General features: G+C 37.2%; 1 protein-coding gene across 1 annotated transcript in view; it reads right to left on the reverse strand.

The window, feature by feature from the left end:
* Positions 1-22,382, reverse strand: part of Adamts6 (ADAM metallopeptidase with thrombospondin type 1 motif 6) — a 221,770-nt gene that overhangs the window by 68,240 nt on the left and 131,148 nt on the right. The window contains exon 15 of the mRNA XM_028783635.1: positions 19,068-19,170. Coding sequence (XP_028639468.1) covers positions 19,068-19,170 — 103 coding nt within the window. The remainder of the gene's footprint in view (positions 1-19,067; positions 19,171-22,382) is intronic.

Here is a 22,382-nt window from a genome sequence, read left to right on the forward strand (position 1 = left end):
AGTGTATACATATCTTTGAAACACAACAATTTTAAGGTTTTTAGTTGATTCTCTTAGAAATTACATCTATGATTTACTTCAGATATTTCATCTGTAGACCTTTGAGAGTGGCCATGGGTACTCCTAAAATTCAACAAGCCTTCTCCCAACTTTCCAAGACCAGCAGTCTAAATGTGATTCCACAAACAGCAAATGCAAATTCCATAGACACAGACAACTTTGAATAAAAGGAATGCTCACCACACACTAACAACTTGACTGCGCAACTAAAAGCTCTAGAACAAAAAGAAGCAAATACACCCAGGAGGAGTAGAAGGCAGGAAATAATCAAACTCAGGGCTGAAATCAACCAAATAGAAACAGAAAGAGCAATAATAAATATCAATAAAACCAGGAGCTGGTTCTTTGAGAAAATCAATAAGATAGATAAACCTTTAGCCAGATTAACCAGAGGGCACAGAGACAGTATCCAAATTAATAAAATCAGAACTGAAAAAGGAGACATAACAACAGAAACTGAAGAAGTTTAAAAAATCATCAGATCCTACTACAAAGGCCTATACTCAACAAAACTGGAAAACCTGGATGAAATGGACAATTTCCTAGACAGATACCAGGTCCCAAAGTTAAACCAGGAGCAGATAAACCATCTAAATAGTCCCATAACCCCTAGGGAAATAGCAGCAGTCATTAAAAGTCTCCCCACTAAAAAAAGCCCAGGACCAGATGGTTTTAGTGCTGAATTTTATCAGACCTTCAAGGAAGACCTAATACCAATTCTCTTCAAACTATTCCACAAAATAGAAACACTACCCAATTCGTTCTATGAAGCTACAATTACACTCATTCCCAAACCCCACAAAGACACGACAAAGAAAGAGAACTTCAGACCAATCTCCCTTATGAACATCGATGCAAAAATACTCAATAAAATTCTAGCAAACCGAATCCAAGAACACATCAAAACAATCATCCATCAAGATCAAGTAGGTTTTATCCCAGGAATGCAGGGATGGTTCAATATTCGGAAATCCATCAATGTAATCCACTATATAAACAAACTCAAAGAAAAAAACCACATGATCATCTCACTAGATGCTGAGAAAGCATTTGACAAAATTCAACATCCCTTCATGATAAAAGTCTTGGAAAGATCAGGAATTCAAGGCCCATACCTAAACATAGTAAAAGCAATTTACAGCAAACCAGTAGCCAACATCAAGCTAAATGGAGAGAAACTTGAAGCAATCCCACTAAGATCAGGGACTAGACAAGGCTGCCCACTCTCCCCCTACCTATTCAATATAGTACTGGAAGTCCTAGCCAGAGCAATTAGACAACAAAAAGAAGTCAAAGGGATACAAATAGGAAAGGAAGAAGTCAAAATCTCACTATTTGCAGATGATATGATAGTATATTTAAGTGACCCCCAAACTTCCACCAGAGAACTCCTAAACCTGATAAACAACTTCAGCAAAGTGGCTGGTTATAAAATCAACTCAAACAAATCAGTAGCCTTCCTCTACATGAAAGATAAACAGACTGAAAAAGAAATTAGGGAAATGACACCCTTCACAATAGTTGCAAATAATATAAAATACCTTGGTGTGAATCTAACCAAGCAAGTGAAAGACTTGTATGACAAGAACCTCAAGTCTCTGAAGAAAGAAATCGAAGAAGATCTCAGAAGATGGAAAGATCTCCCATGCTCATGGATTGGCAGGATTAATATAATAAAAATGGCCATCTTGCCAAAAGTAATCTACAGATTCAATGCAATCCCCATTAAAATCCCAACTCAATTCTTCACAGAGTTAGAAAAGGAAATTCTCAAATTCATATGGAATAACAAAAAACCCAGGATAGCGAAAACTATTCTCAACAATAAAAAAACTTCTGGAGGAATCACCATCCCTGACCTCAAGCTGTATTACAGAGCAATAGTGATAAAAACTACTTGGTATTGGTACAGAGACCGGCAGGAAGATCAATGGAATAGAATTGAAGACCCAGAAATGAACCCACACTCCTATGGTCACTTGATCTTTGACAAAGGAGCTAAAACTGTCCAGTGGAAAAAGGACAGCATTTTCAACAAATGGTGCTGGTTCAACTGGAGTACAACATGTAGAAGAATGAAAATTGATCCATTCTTATCTCCTTGTACAAAGCTCAAGTCTAAGTGGATAAAGGACCTCCACATAAAACCAGATACACCGAAACTAATAGAAGAGAAGGTGGGGAAGAGCCTCGAATACTTGGGCACAGGGGAAAAGTTCCTGAACAGAACTCCAATGGCATATGCTCTAAGATCAAGAATTGACAAATGGGACTTCATAAAATTGCAAAGTTCCTGTAAGGCAAAGGACACTGTCAATAGGACAAAACGACAACCAACAAATTGGGAAAAGATCTTTACCAATCCTACATCTGATAGAGGACTAATATCCAATATATACAAAGAACTCAAGAAATTAGACTCCAGACAACCAAATAACCCTATTAAAAATGGGGTCTAGAGCTTAACAAAGAATTTTCAATGGAAGAAACTTGAATGGCCGAGAAGCACCTAAAAAAATGTTCAGCATCCTTAGTCATCAGGGAAATGCAAATCAAAACAACCCTGAGATTCCATCTTACACCAGTCAGAATGGCTAAGATTAAAAACTCAGGTGATAGTAGATGCTGGCGAGGGTGTGGAGAAAGAGGAACACTTCTCCATTGTTGGTGGGACTGCAAGATGGTGCAACCACTTTGGAAATCAGTCTGGCGGTTCCTCAGAATATTGGACATAGCATTACCTGAGGATCCAGCTATACCACTCCTAGGCATATACCCAGAAGATGCTTGAACATATAACAAGGACATATGCTCAACTATGTTCATAGCAGCCTTATTTATAATAGCCAGGAGCTGGAAAGAACCCAGATGTCCTTCAACTGAGGAATGGATTAAAAAAATGTGGTATATTTACACAATGGAGTATTACTCAGCTATTAAAAACAATGAATTCGAGAGGTTCCTAGGTAAATGGATGGAACTAGAAATCATCATCCTGAGTGAAGTAAGCCAATCACAAAAGAACACACATGGTATTCACTCACTGATTATCGGATATTAGCCCAGAACCTTGAAATGCCCAAGATGAAACTCACAGGCCACATGAAGCTCATGAAGAAGGAAGACCAAGTGGGGGTGATTCAGTTCTTCTTAGAAGGAGCAGCAAAATACTCAAGGGAGCAAATATGGAGACAAAGTGAGGGACAGAAACTGAAGGAGGGGCCATTTGAAGACCTTTCCACCTGAGTATCCATCCCATGTGCAGTCACCAAAGGTAGATGCTGATGTGGAAGTCAGGAAGTGCATGCTGACAAGAGCCTGATATGGATGTCTTCTCAGAGGTCTTCAAGAGTCTGACATATTCAGAGGCAGATGCTCACAACTAGCCATTGAACTGATCATGGGGTTCTCAATGGAGGAGTTAGAGTGAGGACTGAAGGAGCTGAAAGAGTTTGTGGCACCATGAGGAGAGCAACAATACCAACCAACCACAGCTCCCAGGGTCTAAACCACCAGCCTGGGAGCACTTAGGGAGGGATCCAGGGCTTCAGCTGAATAGTAAGAGTGGAGGGCCCTGCTGGGCATAGGTGGAAGATGAGATCCTTGACCTCATGAAGCCTGGGCACCCCAGGGGGTGGGAATTTTGAGGGTGGGAAATTGGGAGTGGGGGGGGGGTAGGTAGGGGTTACATCCACAGAGAAGAAGGAGGAATGGTAAGGGGATAGGGGGTTCCCGGGTGGGTGGGGGATAGGGTAAGGGGACAACATATGAAATGTAAATAAATTATCCAATAAAAAAAATTATATAAAAAAAAGGAATGCTCACAATTTGAGCTAAACTACTACCCCAAAGAATACAAAGGAGGCTCTCAGTACGTGGACAGGTTTAGTGGGGCCAAAGAGGGTATACAATATAAATAATTTCTTTCTAAGAGAGAACAAGGAGTTTGCAGCTAACACATTTATAGTTAGCACCTAGCTGAGCTGCTTAGTGAACATATTTAGCTGTCTAGAAGCCAATCAGTAGAGACTTTGGGAGATCTTTAATTATGAAGATACCAACAAAAGGCTTTATGCATAATTAAAAATCAGGAAATATGATACCACTAATAGAACACAGTAATACTCTAGGAAACAACTCCAAAAATGGAGATTTGTGAATAATTTAACAAATAAAAATAATGACTTGGCAATTTGAAACCCTTGATCCCCTTATGCTGTCTTATTGCTCTAGCTACAATTTTGGTACTATATTGAATAGATACAGGGAAAGCGGGCAGCCTTGTCTTGTCCCTGATTTTAGTGGGATTGCTTCAAGTATCTCTCCATTCAATTTGATATTGGCTGTTGGCTTGCTGTATATTGCTTTTATTAAGTTTAGTTATGGGTCTTGAATTCTAGATCTCTCTAATACTTTTAACATGAAGGGGTGTTGTATTTTGTCAAATGCTTTTTCAGCATCTAAGATGATCATGTGACTCAGTTTGTTTATATAGTAGATTATGTTAATTGATTTTCGAGATATTGAACAAACCTTGTATCCCTGGGATGAAGCCTACTTGACCATGAGAAATGATGGTTCGATATATTCTTGGATTTGGTTTGCAAGAATTTTATTGAGTATTTTTGCATCAATATTTATAAAGAAAATTGGTCTGAAGTTTTTTTTTTTGTTGTTGGGTCCTTTTGTGGTTTAGGTATCAGAGTAATTGGTACTTCGTAGAATGAATTAGTAGTATTCCTTCTGTTTCTATTTTATGGAATAGTTTGAGGAGTTTTGTTATTAACTCTATTTGCATATGATATGATAGTATACATAAGCAACCCCAAAAAATATTATCAGAGAACTTCTATAGCTGATAAACAACTTCAGCAATTCAAACAAATCAGTAGCCTTCTTCTATACAAATGATTAACAATCTGAGAAAGAAATTAGGGATACAACACCCTTCATAATAGTCACAAATAAAATATCTTGGAGTATCTCTAACCAAATAAGTGAAAGAACTCTATGACAAGAACTTCAAGTCTCTCAAGAAAGAAATTGAAGAAGACTTCAGATAATGGAGAGATCTCCTATTGCTCATGGATCAGTAGAATTAACATAGTAAAAATGGTCATCCAGCCAAAAGCAATCTACAGATTCAACGAAATATCTATCAAAATTCCAATACAATTCTTCAAAGACATGGAAAGAGCAATTCTCAGTTTCATATGGAAAAACAAAAGACCCAGGATAGCGAAAACAATTCATAACAATAAAAGAACTTCTGGTGGAATCATCATCCCTGACCTTAAGCTGTACTACAGAGCAATAGTGATAAAAACTGCTTGGTATTAATACAGAGACAGACAGGTTGATCAATGGAATAAAACTGAAGACACAGAAATAAAACCACACACTCACAGACACTTGATCTTTAACAAAGAAGCCAAAATTATACAGTGAACAAAAGAAAGCATCTTCAACAAATGGTGCTAGTCTAACTGGCTGTCGATATGTAGAAAAATGAAAATAGATCCATATTTGTCACCTTGCACAAAGCTCAAGTCCAAGTGGATCAAGGACTTCAACATAAAACCAGATATACTGAATCTAATAGAAGAGAAAGTGGGAAAGAGCCTTGAACTCATTGGCATGGAGTGGGGGAAATTTCCTAAACAGAACTGCAATGGCTCAGGCTCTAAGATTAAGAATTGATAAATGGGACCTCATGAAACTGAAAAGCTCCTATAAGGCAAAGAACATAGTCAATAGGACAAACCAGCAACTTACAGATTTGGAAAAAATCTTCACTAACCCCGCATCTGATAGAGGGCTAATACCCAAAATATATAAAGAACTCAAGAAGCTAACCTCCAAAAACCAAACAACCCAATCAAAAAAATGGGGTATAAAACTAAACAGAGAATTTTTTCCATTTTTTAATTGGATATTTTATTTATTTTCATTTCAGATGCCATCCCCTTTCCTCATTCCCCTCCCCTAGAAAACCTCTATCCCATCACCCCTCTTCCTTTTTGCTTTTATACCACTTTAATTACATACAAATATTAAGGTCAGTTTTAGGTTGAGGAACTAGCAATACAATAGATGCAAATAGTCAAGGAACAAGCAAGACAATAAACAGAAATAGTCAAAGAACAAGCAAGGCAATAAACAAAGTTCTTTGAACACTTCCGTGATCACTGTTTCTAAGGGCTTATCAGGATGATCAAAATATCTGAGCCTACTTCCCTGTCCTAGCCCAAAGTCATTTTCATGTCTGAAGTGTACTTCCTTGTTCTAGTCTAAAATTTAGATTCTTGTCTAAAATTACTTCTTTGTTCTAGCCTAATGTCAGATTCCCGCCTAAAGCCCACTTCCTTGTCCTTGACCAATGTCATATTCCTACCAAGTAGTCCATTTTCTTGTCCTTTGCCCATGTCAGATTCTTGCAAAACAGCCCCCAAAGCTCTCCACTTCTCCCCCTTTTTTAATTCATAAACAAGACTGAGCCTGTCTTAGGTTGTTCTGTCAAGAATGCCTTCCTTATTATTATGAAAAGCAATGCACTTCTGTCTTAGGATGGCTCTGTGCAGAATTTTACCCCTCCTTGGCTTGCCAGCCTGTTAATTTAATAACTCTGTCTGGGGTCCATTTTCAGGTTAAACAGAGAATTCATAACAGTGGAATCTCAAATGGCTGAGAAGCAGTTAAAGAAGTGTTCAGTCCTTAGTAATTAGGGAAATACAAATCAAAATGAGATTCCACCTTACACCAAATAGAATGGCTAAGATCAAAAACTCAGGTGACATCACATGCTGGGGAAGATGTGGAGAAAGAGGACCACTCCTCCTCCATTGCTGGTGGGATTGCAAACTGGTACAACCATTCTGGAAATCAATCTGGAGGTTCCTCAGAAAATTGGAAATAGATATACCTGAAGACCCACCTATACCATTCTTGGGTATACTCAATAGATGACCCACCATGCTACAGGAACACATGTTCTACTATGTTCATAGCAGCCTTTTTTTGTGTGTGATAGACAGACGCTGGAAACAACCCATATGTCCTACAATTAAAGAATGGATATAGAAAACGTGGTTCATTTACACAATGGGCTACTATTCTGCTATTAAGAACGAGGACACCACGAATTTTGCATGCAAATGGTTGGAACTCGAAAATGTCATCCTGAGTGAGGTAACTTAGACCCACAATGACCTGCATGATATGTACTCACTAATATGTAGATATTAGCAAAAGAGTGTAGAACACATAGGATACAATCCACAGAACTCAAGGTTAACAAGCTGAAGGGCCCAAGTGAGGATGCCTCAATCTCATTTGTGAGGGAGAAGAAAGCAATTATGGCGGGGGGGGGGGTAGTGAGGGATCTGGGTGGGAGAAGAGTCAGGAAGGAGAAAACGGAAAACTGATCAGATATTGGGAGCAGGAATCAGGAGTTAAGCCCTGAGAGCCAGCAGAAAGAATGGAAACAGGCAATTTGGGGGGGGGGGGAGAGTAAGAGGTCAGGGGACCCTCTAGAATGTACTAGAGACTGGGAAGTGAGAGAAGCTCAGGACTCAGAGGGAGGGACTTTAGATAAAATGCCCAACAGTGGGGAGAGGGAACTTGTAGAGTCCACCACCAGTAGAAAGACAGGGCATCAAGTAGAAGGATGGGGTTGCCATGCCACAGTCAAAAACTCTGACCCAGAATTGTCCCTGTCTAAAAGAACTGCAGGGACAAAAATGGAGAAGAGACTGAGGGAAAGGAGGTCCAGTGACTGGCCCAAATTGGGAATCCAGGTCAAGGGGAGCCTCCAAGGCCTGACACTATTACTGATGCTATGGTGTGCTTACAGAAGGAGCCTAGCATGGTGGCTCTCCTAGAGGCCCAACAAACAGCTGACAGAGTCAGATGCAGATAATCCAACCAATGGACAGAAGACAGACCCCCTTGTGGTTGAATTAGGAAAAAGCTGGAAGAAGCTGAAGAGGGAGTGATCCCATAGGAAGACCAGCAGCCTCAACTAACCTGGACCCCCGAGATCTCTCAGACACTGAGCCACCAACCAGGTAGCATACACCAGCTGAGATGAGGTCCCCAACACATATGCAGCAGAAGACTGCCTGGTCTGGCCCCAGTGAGAGAAGAGATACCTAACCCTCAACAGATTTGAGGCCTCAGGGAGTGGGAAGGTTGGGGGTGGTGGTGGTGAGGGAAGTGGGGATATCCTCTTGGAGACTGAGGAGGAGGAATGGATGAGGAACTGTTAGAGGGTGGACCAGAAGGGGGATAATGACTGGACTGTAAAAAAACATTAAATAATAATAAAAAATATTTATATACATAAAGGTAAACAAAATAGACAATATTTTTTTTAAAAAAATTAATGACTTGGGCTAGGAGTATAGGTGAGTGGCAGGATATGAGCTTAAAAAGCTGGAGTCCCAGGGATCAATCTCCTACACACAGAGAGACACACAAATACATAAAACATACATCATACACATACACACATAAGGAAGCTAGAGAATAGATTAACAACTAATGAAATCAGAAAAATAATATATAAACAAAGTGAGTTCAGTAAGGTTATACACATAGAATTGAAATCTTGGAGCTGAAGAATATATTCCATAATGTGAAAAGTGTATATGAAAACAATAAGTGGATTCAGTGAAGTAAAAGGAAGACTCTGTGGACTCAGAATAAGGTCATTTGGGAAAAATGAAGAAATAAGAATAAAGAAAGTTTGCAGGATTTATGATAAACCATCAAAAACATTTACACTGTGGAGCTCTTGAAAAAGAAAAATAATGAGGAAGAAATTTCTTTAAAGAAATAATGGTCGAAAACTTCCCAAATCTCGGGAAAGAGATGGGCATTCAGGTGTATGAAACAAAGATCTTCAACAAGTTGCAACTAAAGATTTCACACACACACACACACACACACACACACACACATTTAGGCTTTGGATGTAGCTAAGTGGTAGCAGGAGTGCCTATCATATGTGAAGCATTGAATTAAATCAACAATCCCATAAAAACAAACAAACAAAAACTACCAAATAATGCTGAAAACAGCTAGAGAAGAGAGGATTATAAAGTACAAGTAAACTCCATGGGTTTCTTCACGGATTTCTACACACAGCTACGTGAAAGCAAGGTGATAGATTTAAACTTCTGAAAGGAAAACATTCCTGTCATCTATATTTTATCTGATAGAACTCTACAGAAATATAAGCATTATGAAGTGAATAATAGCTGAGGGACTTCATAACCATAAGACAAAACATGAAAAAAAGCCAAGGGAGTTCTTCAAAAATGAAATAAATATATGCTAGTTAGTAGCATCAAAGTATAAAAGTCACCAGTAAAGGTTAAATATACAATTGAACTCAGAATAATAGGAATACTACTATGGCAGCATGTAACCAACCATAACTCTGGAATAATGGCTAGTAGGCAAAAAATATTTTAAGACATATAAATCTTATTTGTTAATAGACATTGTGATGGTTAATTTCTACTGTTTACTTTGCTGGACTAGAATCATCATGGAAGTATGCCTCTTGGGTTGTCTATAAAAGGGTTTCTAGAAAAGTTTAACTGAGCAGGGGAGACCCAGTCTGAATATGGGCAGCACCATCCAATGGGCTGAAGTGCCAGAAAAAAGAAAAAGGAAAAAGCAAGTTAAGCATCAACATTCATCTCTCTCGTTGTGGTTTTAGTAAGAATGGCCCCCACAGGCTCATATTTCTGAATGGTTAGTTACCAGAGAGTGGAATTCTGATAGCATTAGAAGGATTACAAGGTGTGGCCTTGTTGAAGGAAGTGTGTCACTGGGTGGTGGGCTTTGAAGTTTCAGAAGCCCATGCCAGGCTCAGTCTTTCTTTCTCCCGGCCTGTGGATCAAGATGTAGCTCTTAGTTGCTATGTTTCAATGCTTGCCTGTTTGAATGCTGCCATCTTTCCCACTATGATGATAATGGAATAAACCTCTGAAACTGTAAGCCCCCCACTAAAATGCTCCCATTTATAAGTTACTTAGTTATGGTGTCTCTTCACAGTACCAGAACAGTGACTAACACAGCTCTCTACTTCCTCTACTTCATGAGGACAGAATGTGCTATGACTAGCTGCCACATGGTCCTGCCATCATGCTTTCCTCAACCTGGGAGACAAAAGAAACTCTTTCCCTAAGTTGCTCTCATTGAGTATTTTATTACAACAAGAAAACTTACACACACACACACACACTATAAAAAGTTGAAAAATGTGGCATTATAAACAGAAGTCAAGAGGATTAAAATGTATAAATTTTGTATGTGAACAAATTTAGATTATTGTTAGATTAAAATATATAATTAATAATATTTCATGTAATCCATTTTATTAGTCAATTCTACTACTAATAAAATATTTCATGAAACTTGTAAAGCAAAAACTTTTGTAGACAAAATGGTCACAACAGACATAGTATACTCCATTTAGCTATATTAAAAAGTATCTTCTCAAGCGCATGCAAAACAGTCTTTAAAGTATATATATTATGATACAAACAAACACTAACAAACATATGATCAGAATAATATCTAGCATCTTTCTCTGGCCACTATGATTAAGTAGGGCTTACACTAGGGATAAAAGTTTGAATACAAATCAATACAAGAATACAAATCAATAAATTTACCATACCACTACTAAAAAGCCAGGGACAAAAAAATAAGTGACCATCTAAATAGATACAGAAAAAAATGACAAAAAAATCAACCAACTTTTCATTAGGAAAATTCTAAATTAAGAACAGAAGAAATGCATTTTAACACCGTAAAGGCCATTATGATAAACCCATAGCTAACATACTACACAAGTGAGAAAAGTCCAAGGCCTTTCTTCTAACCTACAGAAGAAAAGAAAGCTGCCCATTCTCATCCCTGCTAGTGGACAGCACAAGCCAGGAAGTACAAGTCAGCAAAGAAGTAAATGGCATCCTAATTAAAAGTTAAAAAAAAAAACACAAAACAAAACTGATTACAGAACCCTAAACTCTGCACAAAAATCCTGTTAGAAACAATAGGAAAAAGAAAAAAAAAAACAGAAAAAATTCCCAGAATTCTTACAGAATCACAAAAGACATTGAATAGCTATCGAAATCTTGAGTAAAATTTATCCTGTCTAAAAGTAATATAGGCACAGAGGAGGTGGTAGAGACTGAGGGAATGGCTGACCAATAACCTGCCCAACTTGAGACCCATCCCATAGGCAAGCACCAATCCCTAACACTATTAATTATACTCTGTTACGTTTGTAGACAAAGCCATGTTGTCTTCTGACCCTGACAGATACAGACACCCACAGCTAAACAGTAGATGAAGCTTGGGGACTCTTATAGAAGAATAGGAAGAGGGACTGCAGCCCCTGAAAGGGGATAGGAACTCCACAGGAAGACCAACAGAGTCATCTAATCTGGACCCTTGGGGCTCTCAGAGTCTGAACCACCAACCAAAGAACATACATGGGATGGACCTAGGCCTCCTTGTTCATATGTAGCAGATGTGATGCTTGACCATCATGTGGGTCCTGAACACCTGGAATGGGGGCTATCCCAAAAGCCATTGCCTGTCTGTCGGATATGTTCTTCTAGCTGGGCTGTCTTGTCTGTCCCCAGTGAGAGAGGAATCACCTAAACTCACAGAGACTTGAAGTGCCAGGGTTGGGGAGATACAGAGGGAGACCCTGCCTGCTCAGAGAAGGGGATATGGGGAGAATTGTGGGAGGGTTTACTGGGAGGGGGGCAGTTAAGTGGGATATAAAGTGAATGAGTAAAAAAAAATTAAATTAAAAAATACAAAAAGAAATAAATCTGGAAGATTCACACCTGCTGATTTCACATTGTATTTCAGAGCTCTGGAAATCAGAGTCTTGTGGTGATTTCTAACACAGGCAGTGTAACAATGAAACCTAACAGAGACAGTGATCGAAACCCATGCATACAAAGCAAATGATCCTCAACAAATTTGCCAAGGATATATGAGGCTAATCTTAAATAGGTCATGTAAAGAAAACCAGAAGTTCCCATGGAAAAAATGAAATCATAGTCTTATCAGACACCACATAATAAATTGTCCAAAATGAATTAAAGACTTACATATGAGAGCCAAAACTATAAAACAACCAGAAGAGAAAAGGGATAATGTCTCATGACACTGGTTTTTGCAGTGGATTTTTGGAAATGACACCTATAGCATAGACAACAGATCTCAAAGTAAACAATTGGGGCTATATAAAATTAAAGCACTTAAAAAATCCAGAAAGTAATTCTCTGAATGAAAAGATAATCTGTTGAGTGCTAAAACATATTTGTAAAGCATATGTGCAGTAAGGGTCAATACTCCAAATATATAAAGAACAAGAAAAATTTAATAAAAACAAGAAATAACCCAGTTGAGAAATAGCCAATTGTATCAAATAGATATTTTCCTCAAGAAGAGTTCCATATAGCCCATAGGTACTTGGAAAGTATGTCTCCCCCTCCCCTCCACTCACTAAGCATTAAAGAAATTTTGACATTACCTCACAACTACTTGAAAACCCATTGGTTAAAAGCCACACTATGAGAGGAAGCAAGAAGTTTGAGAAAAGGGAGTCCTTATACACTATTGGCAGGAATGTAAGATGATATGGCCAAAATGGAAAGCATAGAAGTTCTTAAAAAATTAAAGGAAGCACTATACTATGTCCTAACAATTTGACTCCTGGGTAAATCTCCAAAGAAAATAAAATCACTATCTCAAAACTTTTATTACATTCTCATGTTTACTGCGTATTATTTCACAAAAGCTATAATATAAAGACAATCTGAGTGTTGATAAACAGATACAGAAATGGTGAGATACACAAACTGACACAATATGTACTCAGACATGAACATACTACATGCATACACCCACTTCAGCCTTCCTAAAGAAATAATTCATAACTTTTGAGACAAGTTGAAGAACGTAACAAAACCTTAAGATAAGCAAAATAGGCCACTTATAGAAAGACAAATCTTGTGTGCTGTCTTCTAAGTAGACTCTAAAAAGGTCAAACTTGGAAAAACAGAAGGGAGAAAGGTAGTTATCAGAGACTGGCTATGATGGAAGAAATAGGGAGATTTTTGTCAAAGGGTAAAAACATAATTTTAAGAGAAATTCTGGGAATGTTGTAGTTAGTAGTAATGTATGTATACTTGGAATTTGTTCCATACGCATAAAATCTGCTCAGGGTCTTAGGCATTCTCATTGTACATAAAAGGAAGAACTATGTGAACTGGTGATATGTTAGTACACATAATTATTTCACATGGTATTCACCTATACAAACATCATGTTGGCCTATAACAATTCATTAGTTATTACTCAATCAAGATAATGGAAAAGGAAGCCTAATTATTCATTAAAGAAAGAACTGAAGGGCCAGAAAGATGGCTCAATGAGTGTTTCTTTCCTGGTAACCTGAGTGTGATGATCCCTGAGTGTGTTCCCAGTAGAAGAACAGAACTGACTCCCAAAAAGTTGTCCTCTGACCTTCACAGAAGAGTCAGTACATGCACATAACAATACAGTCACACACACACACACACACACACACACACACACACACTGATAACAAATAACTTTTTAAAAGAGAGAACTAGAGGTGACTCCTTTAATAAAAGAGCTTATCAACCAATTAGTCTAAGTTATATCTCATTACAAATTTAGAGCTAATGCACTATGCAAGTTACATAAATAGCAATTATTAAATCTGAGTAATTTCAGACATTCTAATACAAATATCTTAAATGTGTATAAGGAAATATATCAAGTACATGTACAATAAAGCTTAGAGAGGAAGGAGAGCCATCTAATAAGCATGGATTTAACATACTTCTTTTCAGTAGTCTATAGGACTAGAGCAGCAAAGAATTCGAAAGAATGTAAAAGATAAACGCCACTCTCAAGCAGTCTGCTCTCATGGATATGACAAAAACACTGTAACCAATACCTGTAGAAAATACTTCAGTTTTATATACACACAGAATATTCATGCAGAATTCAGGGTATTAACTGACCCTAATGTAATTAAATTCTTAACGATGTTCTAAATGTGGAGGCAAAAGAATGATAGCTGTCATCATGGAATGTATGAAAGAATAAAGCTCATCAGTAATCAAGATGCAGACATGAAGCCAGGAAGAGAATCAAAACTATGAAACCATAAAACTAAATAGTAAGAGAAATAAGAATATGCCATGTGATCACAAAGTAAATGATTGAATCAAGTCCTCATTCATCAATAATGACGTGAATGAATAAGAACTAATATCCCTAATCAAAAGACTTACTGTAGTTGAGTGGATTAAAAAAAATTAGCAATATGCTCCTGACAAGAAACTCCATATTCTAGTAATGATACGTGCAGATGTACACAAAAAGCTATAAAGAGACATTTCACATAAACAGACACACATATCCACAAAGGAATACATTCAAGTTATAAGATGTAGGCCTGTAGGCTACAAAGCAAGACCTTGTTGTAAAAACCAAACCAAACAAAAACCAAAACCAATAATAAACTAACAAGGTGGGCATGGTAGCATGGTATTCCCAGTACTACTGAGGGTGAGGTAGGATGATCATGAGCGTAAGGTCAGCCTGGCTTACATAGCAAGACCCATTTCAAACAAAATAAAACAAATGGCTAAATAACCTTATTTTCAAAAGACTAGATATCTCTCACCTTACACAGAGATTCAATGCCATCTCAGTTGGAGTAGATATCTTTAAGAAAGTAAAAAGTAAGAAATATATGCTGTGGAGACAGGAGCTCTTAGGCATGACGGTTACAGATGTTAATTAGTACAGCCATTATGAAAAACAAAATGAGAGTGCCTCAAACCACAAGAAACAGAACAGTGATAGGAAAACAATGATAAGAACATCTGCATCATAGATACATCTGCATGCACACTTACTGAAGTACTAATCTCTATTTCCAACATATAAAAGCAATCAAGACGCCTGCTAATAAACGAATAGAGTTTTTAATGTGGTATGTAAACAAGATGGAATATAATTTACCCATGGAAAGAATGAACTGTGTGGCAACACTGAAGGAACAATATAACAATATACTGGGTCAAATAAGCCAGGTGGACAAAAATCAAGGCCAGGTGTTCTCATTCATCTGTCAAAGAGAAAAAGCTGATCACACTAAATGAACAACAAGGGTCACCATGAGATAGGAAGTAAATGAGCAAGGGAAATGGAGAAAAGATAACTTCTGGATACCAAAATCGGCTAAATAGGAGGAATTAGTTCTTCTATTCTATGCAGCATAGTAAGACAACTATAGTCCATGGCAATTTGTTATATCCCTGAAAATATTTAGAGAAGAGTTTGAAGACTTCTAACACATAAATAATAATGTGTGTTGTCAGTTACCCTGATATTATCATTAAATTCCTCAAATGACCATACTGTACTACCTAAGGATAAATAGACATTAATTAAAAATAAGTTAATAACATTAAAAATTGTTTTAACTAAAGAAGAATGTTGCCTTTACATACACAAGACAAGGATGGTTAAAGAGAGCATGAAAAAGGTCAGAGAAGGCCCTGAGAAAAGACAGAGAGAGAAAGAGAAAGATGAGAGCTGGTACAAGAATTGGCTTTCAACCTCTCTGTGGTTGTCAACCCTACTTCCTCCTATCTTGGGACCATTAATCGGGTCATTTTTGCTTATTTCTTTTGGTCCCTGGGCCTTAAATAGGCTGACTAACTTTGTGAAACAACAGATAAATAATTTGGTAACAAAACCTATTCAGATACATTATCATAAGTTAGCTATGGAGGACCACAAGACTCAAGATGAGGTTGTTACTCTATCCAGGGTGTTCCCAAAACCCATCTCTACCCAACCCAAAAGAGGGGACTTCCTCCCCTAGACCAAGCAGAGAGGGGCCATCCAGAACCCCCTCTGACTGGTGATCTGAATTCTTGCTTAGGCTGCGAGGCTAAGCACTGCAAGGGAATATAAATAGAAGTTAAAAATATCTATCTGGGTTCCCTGAGGGACAAGCCTGACTGCATAGGGGTTGATGTGAAAAGTATCCCCTCTCCAGGAAAAAGACATGGGATGGGTATGGCCCTCATGCCTCACTGGACAACGACAGGGGGACCAGAGCCATTACAAAGTCCTCTTCAATTACTGGAGGTCAGGCCTCTATCCCTGCCTTCACAGATTAGAATTGCCACAGCCCTTCTATACTTAGAGAAGGGAGGAGATGTCAGGGGCAGCCATGCTTACACACTCAAGGCCTAAAATCAGCCATAGGCCTAAAATCAGCAATAGGCCTGTCATACATGTATACTAACACCAAGTCTTAGGTCTCTGTGGAAAAACACTGAAACAGATGGCTATAAGCTATTGTAAACAGGCAGCATTTGTGGAAAGTTACCAGCCTGAGTAGTCATAGACCTTGTAAATATGTAGCCTTGGCAGATAATACCAACTTAGATAAGGACAAGTGAATCATAGGCAGAGTCATAGTGACCTGTCCCCTGAACCTTCACCCAGCCAATACCCTGTTCTGAAAGATATCTGTATTCCCCCTGAACACCCACGCTCCAGTGTCATCCCCTTCCCCACGTCCTGCTTTTTTGTGTTTATAACCCCTGTGTGAATAAGTAAAAATTATGGTTTGATTTAAAAAAATAAATAAAAATATTAAAAAAACTGTTTTAAAAGGAAAAATAATTTTGGGGAAGAGATATAAAAGAAAACCCAAATGGCCAAGTACATGAAAAGGAATGCTCAACACAATGAGCTGGAAATTCAAACTAACTTTCCATGCAGACTTCAAGTACTGAGTAGGATGTTGGAGGAAATAGAATTCTCAGATGTTGTTGGCAGGAGTGTAATGTGTATATTCAGCTTTGACAAACATCTGGCATTCTTTGAAAACTCAAATCTCACCTGTGCTACTGTGTAGTATTCACTCCAATTCAGTCCACCCAGAGAAAGGGAAACATGCTCACAGTCCTTAACAGAGTTTTCCCACCAGCTTACTCATGCATGACAAGTGAAAACGAAAACAACCCAGGCATCCACACAGAAGAAGGCAAAATAAAGTGATTACTACAGAATACCACCTAGCAATAAAAAGACTGAACTACTACATATCACAATATGGATGAGTATTTTTAAAAAGCACAGGCTTGAAGTCCTACAGAAAGAATAATGGGCATAATTCAACTATATGAAGCTCTTGAGCAGGCAAAACTATGTAAGAAACATGAGCAATGCATGTTGACTATTGACTATGAAGAACTATGAAGACTGTTTGGGGACTAAACATTTATGTCCTCTTCAAAATTCTATGTTCAAATCCTAAGCTCAATATGATGGTACTAGAAGGGTGAGCCCTTGGGAAGCAATTGGGTCATGAGAATTGCACCCTTATGAACAAGATGAGTGTCCAGGAGCTTCTCCCCTCTTTTGTCATGTAAGGTACAATGAGAAGATGGTAGTCTGAAACTCAGAAAAGAATTCTCCCCAGAACTCAACCCTGTGGGCACCCTGATCTTGGGTGAGCCGCCAAAGCTCTGAGCAGTAAGTTTCTGTTGCTTAAGACCCTGAGTCTATGAAAAGCAGTTATAGATCTGAACCAGTAATGACTAGAGAAATTATGGAGGTAATGGTGACATTCTATATCTTACTCAGGCTTCCTATATATATGTAGTTGGCAAAATTCAGAGAAAACACAGGTAAGATATTGTCTATATTCTTAAGGCAAAAGAAAAACTGAGTGAATAACTAAATGATGGCCAATGAAACACAAGTCAAAGCATTCCGAAGAAAATAGCTACAGGTTAATTTAAAATGCATTAAAATCAGGATGAGTAGTAAGTAGCTAGATAGATGAATAATATCCATATAATAAAATGATAAATACTAAAATATTGGTGGTGAATACATAGGTGTTATGGCCTAAGCCTTTTAAATACTCTGTTCTTGTATAAAGACAGATTTTATTTTTTTAAAAAAAGTGTTTTTTAATAGTACAATACAAATTTCCACACAACAAAATTTAGTTTATGTTTTGAAAGTAAAGACTTCATCTGCTTAATGACAAATATTAGTCTTTGATATATGTCCAAAATAAGCACCAAAAATATTTTCAGGCAATGAAAACATTTAATCTAGCCAGGCAAGGTGGCACACAATTGCAACCCCAGCACTCAGGAAGGATAGCCAGTAGGAGAGTGAGTTTCAAGCAAGCCTGAGCTACACAGAAAAATCTGTTTAAAAAACAAAACAACAAAAACCTCACCCAATACAAAAATTAAAATAGGGCCATCAAGTTATCTTAATAGGCAAAGATGCTTGCCTCCAAGCCAGATGACCTAAGTCCCATCCACAGACCCAAGAAGGTGGAAGGAGTAAACTGACCCTGTAAATTGTCCACACAAGAGTCTTGTGCTCATGTGTGCACACACAGTAGTGTTTAAAAACAAAAAGCTAAACAAACAATAGATCTTTAGAAAGATCACTGGCCTTTGACTAAGAAAAAAATAAACAGGTTTCTTTTTCTCTTTGGAGTTGGTTGAATTGATTTATGTTGGCATATTTTGTTTTAGGGAACAATTGCAAATATTTGATGATTATAATTTACCCCAGGAAAGTCTCAAGAAGAGCTCATATTTTATGAGTTTTATACAAATACATATTTTCTAGGATTTTTAACTTGTTAAAGAGAATTTGTTTTTAAAATATAATTTCTAATAATTTTAAAATTGTTACATATATACTATCATAAGAAAGCTAAAATATGAGACTTATAACATAATATAAGCATTTTTTGCTTTGACTAGCAAACACTAATTCTAACTACCATGTCCATGAAAGTCTGAGTGTGTGTTTACATGCTCTCACATGTGCAAAGCTCTCAAGCATGAGTGCTCTGCCGGGTCATACATTACCTCCAGTATAGGGTTTCCAGTTATAATGCTTTCCCCGGAAAGGCATACTGTCAAAGTCTGCACACTGTTTTTCTCGAAAATCTCGGGAACCCAAAGGACATGGCTAAAATAAAATAAAATCATAAATGGTACCATTGTTGTAAAATACCAAAACCAAGGGACAGTGTCCCTTAAATTTGTACTTACTGACTGTCACCCTATCACCTCTGGGTGTTTTTCTGACTGACTGTCACCCTATCACCTCTGGGTGCTTTTCTGACTGACTATCACCCTATCACCTCTGGGTGTCTTTCTTAATGACTGTCACCCTATCACCTCTGGGTGTTTTTCTGACTGACCGTCACCCTATCACCTCTGGGTATCTTTCTGAGTTTTGTTTTACCACTTTAAAATAAGGTTTCACATTGAAATCTCTGAACTGTAAGTTGTAGGTGAGAAGAAATGACTACAGTGCTGGACAGTTGCAATGGAACTTCACACGTGTCTTTACATAGCCATCTCACCACTTTATAAAGACACACAGAAACCAGACAAGAAAGTAAAACACAAAAGCCCCTTGTAACAGTATTTGAAGTCTGGGTGCCATAGTGGTTTGTACATTTTATTTTAAGGCACTGAGATACAGAATATTAAGACACCATTCAGCTTATAAATTGTGATTTGTACCCTGATCACTACAAATGCTTCCTAGAGAAAACCATAAGTTGAACTGGGAAAAATGCTAGGATTCAATTCCAAGCACCTTCAAATTAAAGAGGTTTGGACATACTGAAATGTAAATTTTATCTTTTAACCTCATAAAAATGAAATGTTAAATTGGTACTAATGTGTGCATATTTTTAGGGGATAAAGAAAATGGTAAGGAAACAACTGGTTATAAAAGTTTGGAATGTTTCTTCTACCCGAAAATTTTAAAGAGAAAAATCTTGCCAATGTAGCTACGTCTAAATTAGAAATTCCACAGTCACCCTTTAATCGACTCTATTGTTGATATAACTACATAAAGATTAAAAGCGTATCTCATGGAATGTTTTAGCAGTATGGCAATTTGATTTATCTTTTAGAATTCTATGGCATTAAAAAAATACCTGTAAATTTTTGATATATCTAGAAAACGTTTCCCTTAAATACAGGACAAAATATTTCATGAAAGAGCAAATCGAGAGGAGGGTAGCTCTGGAGATCCAATCCAGACATACCATGCATGCTAGGTAAAAACAGTGAGGTGGTGAACCACACTCCCAGCCCTGGAAATATTTAGCTTAGACTAAATGACAGGGGAGTTACAAGCATCCTCGAAGATAATCTTGAGGACTTTCTCAGAACTTTCCTTGGACATCTCTACCTTTGCTTTGTACATTTCCAAGATCAGTAAATGATAGTAGATAGTTGCTACTTAATCATAAATAGTAAATAATAAACACAAATATGTGACAATAGATCATGATGTGCAAAGATTTATATGGCTATCATTATTTATTATAGATTACGGCTTGAAATTTTTAGCACATTAAGTCTAAAGCCTCAGATTTACAAATAGGGGAATAGATTTAGATTATGTTAAGAGCTTTAAATCTTAAAATATACTCAGTGTAATGAAATACTATACTGTCAATCCAAACTTAAGGCTTCTATTCTTACTCTCTTGTCTACTTTTAAAAAAGATAAAAAGGTAGGTATTACGAGCTATGTAGTGTGTTATGCTATTCTATCAAGCCTTCTTTTCATAGTCTGCTAATATTTGGATCTTTGAAATATTCACATTTACCATGCCGTTGTCATCTACAAAGTTCATGATCAAGAACCATACAAGCAAACAAAATGTGTGCAAAAACCCTTCCAATGTTTTAAATGATTATGATTTTTGTGGAGGCATATTCATAGTTGGTTATATATGTCCAAAAATGGCTGGACAGAATAAGGAATGTTTGTTTTTCCAAGTTATTTTTCTACTTTTTAAAGACTAATTTTATTTTTAATTATGTTTATGTGTTTAGAAGGACAAGAGAATATGCACATGAATGCCAGATTCCCTGAAACTAGAGTTACAGGTGTTGCAATTCACCTAACATGGCTTCTGGGAACTGTATTTGGGTCCTCCCAAAGAGCAATATAAGCTTTTAACTAATGGACCATCTCCCGGTCTCTTTCTAAGCTATTTTCAAAGACTTTCATGAGAGCTAAAGTTGTCTGTCAGTGGTTTTACCAAGCACCAAATATGCTTTTAAAGCAAATATCAATTTTAAAAATATATATAATTTAAACTATAGATACAAGTTTTCACATAAAAAAATCAACCACTTAAAAGTTTATTCAAGTACAGTTTTAAATCTTGTTGAAAAGACAAGATTGAAGTGGAAAGAGTACAGAACTGTTTCAAGATATATAAGTAGTAAACAACAATATCTTACAACTTGTCTGTAGGTGTTACATGTGTGAAAGACAAAATGTGCCATCTGATAAGTTAGGGAAATACTGACTTTGAAAGAAAACTTTGAGTATGTTCCAAAGTATTGTAATTGAGATACTTAAGAAAGATAAAGGAACTGGGGGAGATTATTAAGACTGTCTTGTGGATTGTTTAGAGGGAAGCCAAGTAAAGCTATGCAGACAGGAAGGAAGAGATTATGTATTCTGAAAGGTGGGAAAGGCCAACCTATATCAAAGAGAGGAACCATAAAGAAAGACAAGGAGAAACATCAGTTCTTACACAAGCATCAGTACAGACAAAGCTCTGAGGTAACACATTAAGGTATTCACTGAATGCAAAATTAGAAATGCTGCTTTCAAGTATTTTCTAAGAACCCTTTCAAACAGAAGAGAAGCAAATAGTCAATAAAGGATATTGCCATTTAATGAAGCACCTGGATAACATTACATGAAGTTTCTGACTTATTTCTTTCTTGGGAGTCCCTTTCCTAAGGTCAGTTACAATAAAATTAAATCATAGTTTTAAAATGTCATATAACTAGTTCTAAGTACTCTATGACAGACTTCAGAGATCTTTAGGTGTGTTGGCTACTTATTCTCTTATAGCATTCTCATGAAGTAATCAGAATCATTTAATAATATTTTATAATAATATGAACTGGGAGTACAGAAAGGTTGATTTGTAAAAATAAATTTCAGAGTGTAAAAATATCTCCTTCATCTGCTTCATTCCAAATGATGCAATAATAACATAAGGCTTAATACATAAGTAAATGGTCATGTCAGTGCTCCAATACAAATATTTACCAGAGAGAGAGGGAGGGAGGGAGGGGGAGAGAGAGAGAGAGAGAGAGAGAGAGAGAGAGAGAGAGAGAGAGAGAGAGA

This window comes from Grammomys surdaster, unplaced genomic scaffold, assembly GCF_004785775.1.
Source record: "Grammomys surdaster isolate TR1022 unplaced genomic scaffold, NIH_TR_1.0 99, whole genome shotgun sequence".
NCBI classification, from domain to species: Eukaryota; Metazoa; Chordata; class Mammalia; order Rodentia; family Muridae; genus Grammomys; species Grammomys surdaster.